Source organism: Citrus clementina, unplaced genomic scaffold (assembly GCF_000493195.1).
Source record: "Citrus clementina cultivar Clemenules unplaced genomic scaffold, Citrus_clementina_v1.0 scaffold_5, whole genome shotgun sequence".
Taxonomy (NCBI): Eukaryota; Viridiplantae; Streptophyta; class Magnoliopsida; order Sapindales; family Rutaceae; genus Citrus; species Citrus x clementina.
In genome coordinates this window covers 370437-378485 of record NW_006262201.1, presented here as the reverse complement: position 1 = coordinate 378485, position 8049 = coordinate 370437, and the positions used below count along the sequence as shown (strand labels likewise).

Here is an 8049-nt window from a genome sequence, read left to right as displayed (position 1 = left end):
CTGTTCCGGGACTTAGTGATAATGCATAAACAGAACTAGTACCATTTTGAGATACCCAAATAACATCGCTATATAGCAGTAACAATAATGTTCTTGGCCTTGAAATATTGAACCATTTTGATCTATCATTGTAGATGGCTACAGCTACATAGTCATTATCCTGAAAGTAGGGACTCGCTGACAGAATGGACTCATGGAAGAAACAATCTTTGATTTCCTTGATTGTCATGAAACGCGTCGGTGCGGCAGCACTATATATCTTTGTGATCACTTCAAATTACGTTGCAGCCATCGCCGTGATGACCCACAACGTCCGGAAAAGTTCCGCAGAATCCGGGTACCGGAGAATGGATTCAACAAATAAGGGTCCGCAATCTAAGAGCACGAGCCAACCGTGAGATGATCCGATACAACGCCGCTTACCAAAATCCCTGTAAACACAGTTATTTATAGTGTAAAACATTCTTTCATCAACTCTGTAGAAGCGGCAGCCATCTGCATGTACATTATTATTAACGTTTGGTTTTGGTTTTAAAGGGAACATGAGCCAAGGAATTGCAGTGGATGATGATGATGATGCGTGCTCTTAGTTTAATAATCGTACGCCGTGAAGAGCAAAATGGTGCTCTAAAACTAAGAGATTGTTCGAGATGGAGATCGCTCCAATTTGCTGATGGTGATGATGAAGATGACGGCGACGGCTTCCACCGCTTCTCTTTTTCGTCCATTAATTCCATTAAAAAAAAAAATTAAAAGTAACTGCTTACTTGAAAAAATCAGCATTGACGGCATCAATTACAATTTATTTTATATTAGTCTTTTAGTTATATTTGAAAACGAAAAAGGTTTTCTTAAATTATAGAGAAATTATTAAGTTAACCGAAACAACGAATCCTCAAATAATAATATGAAAGAGAAAAGAAAATAAAATATAGTTGGATCTTTTCTCTAATCTCACATATTATTTCTAGAAGTTTTAGGATTGAATTCTAAATTGTAAAAATTTTAAATTCTTTGGGTTAATTTAATCTATTTTTAGTGGATTTATTCATTTTTAATTAAATAAGTTGGTAAAATAAAATAAATTTTAAGTTGATTAAATATAAGTTTATTGACTTGTTTATACACTTTATAAATTAATAAATTTTTAATTTATCGATTAATTAATATTTTTTAAATTAATAAATTTTGTATGATCTCACATTATTAATTTATTGAGATTTTACTATAAATAAGAAAACTTGTCACAATAAATTATTTTTATCACAATATTTTAAAAAATTATTTTTAAACTTTAAAAAGTTAATTACGAAAAATTCATTTGACCAAATTAAACAGAGGGGTTAAAAATGTCATTTTAATAGATTAAAAAATCGTTGTTTTTCTTAAACGACATCGTTTGGAAGCGTTCTTCTTCGCCGCCAAAAATTAGCGCAGAGCCTCCGTTTCTTCTCGGCATGTGGAAATAGTTACAGTTGCAACCTAACAACAGATGTTTCACTCATGGGTTCGGGCCGTTTTGGCCCGAAAGAGTTCACTTGGTTTTGGTCTCTTTGGCAGAAGCATCTCTTCGTCAACAAACCCAGTGAACTTGTGCAAGCCGTTCAATTTCACTCTCAATAATTACTCCCATATTAGAGCTTCAGCCGCTGGTGCTTTTTTTTTTTTCCCGGTTTCTTGGATCTCCATTTTATGATTTCATGTGTTTTCTATTGTTATTTGTTAATGTTTCAATCATGTATTGGTTCTCAGGATCACTATATCAAGTGGGTTCAAGCTTGAAGTGTAATTTATTGCCTGAGGTTCCCAGGGGATTTTGTGGGGTTGTTCAAAATGAGGCTTTGGAAGATACTCATGTTGAGCCTGAGCCTGATGGTGTAGTTGAAGACCACAAGGTTAAGCCTTTGTATGAGAAGCCAGTGGATTTCACCAAGATTGACATTAATTTGCTTCCTACTGTCATGATCATTGGCCGTCCTAATGTGGGCAAATCAGCTTTGTTTAATCGGTTAGTATGCATATTGTGTTTTATTATTCATTTTTGTAAACTTATGAGTTTTGGATGTTAGTGAAATGGGATTTTGTTGAGTTTTTAGGTTGATTAGGAGGAGGGAGGCTTTGGTTTACAACACTCCAGATGATCATGTTACTAGGGACATCAGAGAAGGACTTGCTAAACTTGGGGATTTGCGGTTTAAGGTCTTGGACTCTGCGGGTTTGGAAACTGAAGCGACTTCTGGGTCTATTCTTGATAGAACAGCAGGGATGACTGCAAACGTGCTTGCAAAGACTCAATTTGCAATTTTCATGATTGATGTGAGGTAAGTTTAATAGATGAGTTTCTGCATATTTTGTGATCCATGAGTGTTTGACTTGACTTTTCAATCAAAGGTTCATGATGACAAATTTTTGATTAGGAGCAGTCGATTTTTATGAAATTTAAATTCATTTGAATGAGACTAGAATGGTGTAACATGCATATTCATCAAATACAACAATTTGTCCGGTGAAAATGGAAAAATTTCTGATTTTACATGTCGTTTCTAATATGATTGCAGAATTTTAGTTTTTACATCAGGTTGAGCTTTTCTCTGTATTTCTGAAAGTTTGTTATGTACGGTGTTGATTGAAAAGCATTCCTAAGGTGTTGTATATTATTGCTAGTTCTTGTCTAATTTTGGTGCAAAAATTTGAATCCTTTCTTGGTGTTTTCTTGTGGCTAGATCTGGATTGCATCCTTTAGATTTGGAGGTTGGAAAGTGGTTACGTAAACATGCCCCACAAATCAAACCTATAGTAGCGATGAATAAATGTGAATCACTTCATAATGGCACTGGCTCACTTGCTGGAGCTGCTGCTGAATCCCTAATGTTAGGATTTGGGGACCCCATTGCTATATCTGCCGAGACTGGACTGGGTATGACAGAACTATATGAAGCTCTTCGCCCTTCGGTTGAAGATTATATGCTTCGAGTTTTAAATGGTACGATCATTTACACTTCTCTTTTTCCTGGTATTTCCTGTAAACATGTTGAGTGAATATTCTGTATGTTTTGCTTAAAAGTTCAAGGAAGTTTTAGAAAGCTTAAGTTCTGATTTTTCAAGAAGCATTGACTAGTCCGCTATAAATGGTTTTGTGTTAGTGCTTAATAAAAATATTCATAAGCAATGCTAAAGCATGAATTATTATAAATTTCTGTTCAAAGAGTTTTTGGTCTTTGGAAATTAAGATAATGGTCAGGTTTATTTGCAAGAGAGCAGTGCAACTTGCATATATGCATTTTTTGGAGTGTTATACCTAGTCCAGTCTCAGTGGCCTGGAATGCATTTAATGGCTTACGCAAGACTTTTGATGTGGTTTGACAACTCCAGTGGCATGGAATAGACATGTTTGTGTTTTATATTTACATATCTCATTTCTATTTCATCATATGTATATATAACCTTTTGCTCAGATGAAACTTTTGAAGTTCCATGGATGCTTTTTAATAGAAGTGATTCCATTGTGTTGAAGATTTTATCAACAAATCATTGTTATTATCTTAAAAAAATTGCTTTTTTAAAACTATTTGATGAAGAATGGTTTTATTAACTTGCAGATGCCTATATTGATTCCCATCTTAATATAGTAAAGTTACAAGAAGATGGCATGGGCAATCTATTTATAAAAATTTTTTACCCTTATAAATTGCTTTCTTGACAAAATGGACATTTAGATGACCACTCTTTTCTTCTTCTATTTCCCCTTCTTGCCTTTTGACTTATGTAGATAGCTGCACTCAAAACAATAGCTCCACTCAGGATGTTACCTCTCCTGAGGATGATGAGTCTAAGTTGCCATTACAGTTAGCAATTGTAGGACGGCCAAATGTTGGAAAGTCAACTTTGCTCAATGCTCTGTTACAAGAAGATCGTGTTCTGGTGGGTCCAGAGGCTGGTTTGACAAGAGATTCAGTGAGAGTGCATTTTGAATATCAAGGAAGAACTGTATATTTGGTACATGCTCGATTTTCTTAATCCTTATTTGACATCATGATATAGTTGTGTTGAGTTTATTAAATATACATCTATGAAGCTTATAAATCTGTCCTTTTCTGTATGCTGTCTTTTAACCTTACGGACTGTGTTAAACACCTGTTATAGAGAAGTGATATCTCTCGAATCTCAGGGTTTTGTTTATTATTGCATTTTTGTTTAGTTTTCTGCTCACTTTTGGATTTTAGTCATGACGTAAGTTGAATTAATTATTCCAGGCAAAGTATGCCATATGGTCTCAGTTTTTGGGTAATAAATTGCATTTTTGGTATTAGTTCATAACTACTTTAGGATTCTTCCTTGCTGTCAAAATTTCTTATTGTTTGTTGTTATTGTGAATTACCATTATTCAGGTTGATACTGCAGGTTGGCTGCAAAGAGAGAAAGAGAAAGGACCGGCATCATTGAGTGTTATGCAATCAAGAAAGAATCTGATGAGGGCTCATGTAGTTGCTTTGGTCCTTGATGCTGAAGAGGTGTGTCCTGACTGGTATTCTTTCTGCATTGTTCTAACAAAGCTATGAGCATGTGCTTCTTGAAGCCAATCCTATCTGGTGTCAATGAAGTTTCGATGTGCCATCATTATTTCCGAGCCTAATGGTTCTTTGTGATTGTGAATGTAAATGGAATTGTTAAAACTGAGAAAATTTTCTAATATGCTTGATTCTTGTAGGATCATGTGAGTCCTCTACTACGGTGGATGACATGTTTAACATAAACCAATGGCACATCACAATATGATAATACAAATTGTGAAAAATTATATACAAAACATGGTCTTGAGAGCAGATTCTTCTCTATTGATGATATATATGCTTATATGTTCACCGCACGTACAATGATCAGGTCGCAAATGCTAGACGTAGTATGACACACGCAGAAGTTGTTATAGCGAGACGAGCAGTGGAAGAAGGACGTGGTTTGGTTGTAATTGTGAACAAGATGGACCTTCTAAGTGGGAGACAAAACTCAGCCTTGTATAAAAGGGTCAAGGAAGCTGTTCCACAAGAAATTCAGATGGTTATACCTCAGGTTCGTCATTTTATGGATTTTTATGTACTCATATCCCTTGTGGTTTATTAGTTATTTTTTGTTTTGTCCTCAAGAGCATAGTGTAGTTCAATGGTAAAATTCCCAGGCTGCCAATTGAATAGCATTTGATCATAGCTAAATCAGGTTCTTATTTTAGATGTCTTGCTTCTGTCTGGAGTGGATTTTGTTTCTTTATACCTGCACACATATTCCTTTAAAAGCAGTGTAAGAAGTATTAGTTGCTTGGAAATGATTTCCTAATAAAAACTGAGGAGTTGGTTTGCTCAAAGGGCTAGCAGCGAATTAAAACGACTCTCGCTTTTTGTGCATGAATGATTTAATATTAAGGTAGTGATAATTTGGAGATTTATCTGGTGAGGTCTCTAAATATGAAAATTTGTGTTAATTCTATGATGCTTGGAAGTTTATCTTGGTCTGGATATTTGGATTTCAAAACTTTCTTACGGAGAAAAGCAATTTGAAGTGAGCTGTCACTTTAATAAAAACTCAGTACAAGAATTAGGGGGTACAAAAAATATCTTGAAGAAAGAACATGCATGAATGAAAGTAGGCAGTCCAGAATGATCCTCTGTTACTGACATTATATGCATAAAAGGGCACCCCTGTTATGTCTTATCTTTATACGTTCAAGAGTAAATCACACACTATGTGACTTAACAGCATGAACACATGGTTTTTCTGGCAGGTAACTGGAATACCTGTTGTGTTCACTTCAGCATTAGAAGGAAGAGGCCGGATAGCTGTCATGCACCAGGTCATTGATACCTACCAAAAATGGTGTTTAAGGCTGCCTACATCTCGTCTTAACCGTTGGTTGCGTAAGGTCAGCATCAAATGCCTTTGGCTTTTGGCCTTTCCCTTTCTGAATACTGTAAGTGTGTGATGTTGGTTATAAAACACGCTCTTTCCCTTGCTGTGGCTGTTTGGTGATCAGGTTATGGGCAGGCATTCTTGGAAAGATCAGTCGGCCCAGCCTAAGATTAAATATTTTACTCAAGTGAAGGCTCGGCCTCCCACATTTGTTGCCTTTCTGAGTGGGAAGAAAATGCTATCCGATGCAGAACTTAGGTTTTTGACGAAATCTTTAAAGGAAGACTTCGACTTGGGAGGAATTCCCATTAGGATAACGCAAAGGTCAGTACCAAGAAAGTGCAGTAGTAGCAGTAGCCGCCAAAATACTGGCCTAAAGGTTGGGAGGACCTTTTCTGATAAGAGAACTGTCCCCGTGTAAGAGGAAAGAACACAACTAAAACTTCACTATATCCCATTTGTTGTCCATTAATTTTTTTTTAATTTATTATTTTTCATATAAAAAGGCAGGGTGGCATCCTCAATGTAAATGCTTGCAAGTTGTGAATGAGCATGGTTGTGTTTAGTGTTGGTATTTCTTTATGTATTCCTGAATGTTATGTATAATGGTTGGGCCTTCTCGAGTTTTAATTAATTTTCCAATCAATTTGGGCTTGCACTGGCCAATTGGGGCGGTCTTAGGCTTTTTTGCTCTTATGATCTCAACATCTCTCTTTTGAAATTTGTTTTCGAATTTTTAGTGAGCTTAATTAAGAAATGAAAGTTGATAAGACAAATTAGCGGGTCAAATATAATTATTTATTTGATTCTCTCTCTCTTTTTTTTTTTTGAATGGGATTATAAGGGGCTCTTAGATTTGGCAATCACTTTATTTCAAATAAATATTTAGGGTTTTAGTGCCTATTTATATATTAATGTCTCTTTAATTCTATAATTATAATTTGTTTCGAGGTATTAATCATTGTTACACTTTAAGTAATGTTTTAATTTAACTAAGGACGCTTGCTATAAAGTCTTAGGAGGTACGTGTACGTAGTGTATACCACATTATTTTAGCGTTTATCCGATAAACTTTTTGACTTATACACTCCCATCCCATTCTAAGACTGATCTATATCTCGAATGATGTTAATTAATGTAAAACAAAATTGAGAGAGAAAATTTGAATCATGTTTATCGAGTTCGAACTCAGTAGTCCAGTTAAATAAAATTGTTTGAAAATCACTCATCTGAGAATTTAATCCCACCAATTAGATTATACCTAGATATATGTAAAAGAAGATCCCACACACAAGCACATTGTCTGTCTCATCAAATAAAACAAACTCACCGCTGCCTTAAATGAAATCCCCATTTAATAGTTAATGCCACCGCCGTTTCTTCATCTGCATTGCAACTACCATTTTGTAACATGCACATATGCGTCTTTCCTGGCCTGTCACGTTCACATTTTCATGCATATATTTTCATATGATATTATATGTGTTCATGTGGGGCCGAACTATATGTGAATCACATGCATGCAGAGATAAGTTAAAAGGGAGGACGACAGAATCATATATATGATTTGTGAGGTAAATATAACGCATGGAGAGTCAACTTCTCTTGCAGAGTTTGTAATTCCTGAAGGATCAAAAATATTCACGGGATTCTGGCACACACTGCATGTTAATTGGAAGATGAAGAAGAAATTAAAAAAAAAAATTAAAGGAAAGAAAATTGAAATAACAACAACACCAACCTCAACAAGAATAACAAAGAGTTAATTGCTTGTCTTATTTCATCATGTGTTAAGTAGAAATATAAATGAAAAGTCAGATGGTCAAAGAAAGGTCTGGGAGTCCTGGTCTAGTCAGACAGTCAAATTTTGACCTCCCTATTTAATAATGAGTTATAGAAATTTAATAATGAGTTATAGAATCCAACGGTGACTGTGGCCCCTTCCTTCAGTTTTGTCGTGACCGCGACCAATGATTGTGATATCCACACCTCACACAAATTGGTGTTGTAATTGTCTAATTAATAAACACTAGGGTTTTGTGACAATTAAGACAATTATTTTACCTTTCTCCCCCCCCCCCCCCCAAAAAAAAAAAAATTTAAAATGGTTGAATTTCTATTTTCTCCTAAAAAAAAGTTTTATTTTTTTTC

At 35.1% G+C, this 8049-nt stretch overlaps 1 protein-coding gene across 1 annotated transcript; it reads left to right on the top strand.

The window, feature by feature from the left end:
- The first annotated feature begins 1403 nt into the window (after nucleotides 1–1403).
- LOC18040257 (GTPase Der) lies at nucleotides 1404–6564 on the top strand. Its single transcript, XM_006431323.2, has 9 exons — nucleotides 1404–1652; nucleotides 1753–2008; nucleotides 2097–2321; nucleotides 2724–2983; nucleotides 3770–3996; nucleotides 4389–4511; nucleotides 4882–5067; nucleotides 5774–5911; nucleotides 6023–6564. Exons 1-9 carry the CDS (start codon nucleotides 1493–1495, stop codon nucleotides 6317–6319), a joined length of 1872 nt encoding a protein of 623 aa, XP_006431386.2. The 5' UTR covers nucleotides 1404–1492; the 3' UTR covers nucleotides 6320–6564.
- Nucleotides 6565–8049: the final 1485 nt, after the last annotated feature.

Excerpts from the sequence above, each read along its gene's own strand:
- LOC18040257 (XM_006431323.2), top strand. The coding sequence starts at position 1,493 with ATGTTTCACTCATGGGTTCGGGCCGTTTTGGCCCGAAAGAGTTCACTT. Across the intron at positions 2,009-2,096 it reads AAATCAGCTTTGTTTAATCG|GTTGATTAGGAGGAGGGAGG; the intron begins GTTAGTATGCAT and ends TTGAGTTTTTAG. Across the intron at positions 2,984-3,769 it reads TATGCTTCGAGTTTTAAATG|ATAGCTGCACTCAAAACAAT; the intron begins GTACGATCATTT and ends TGACTTATGTAG.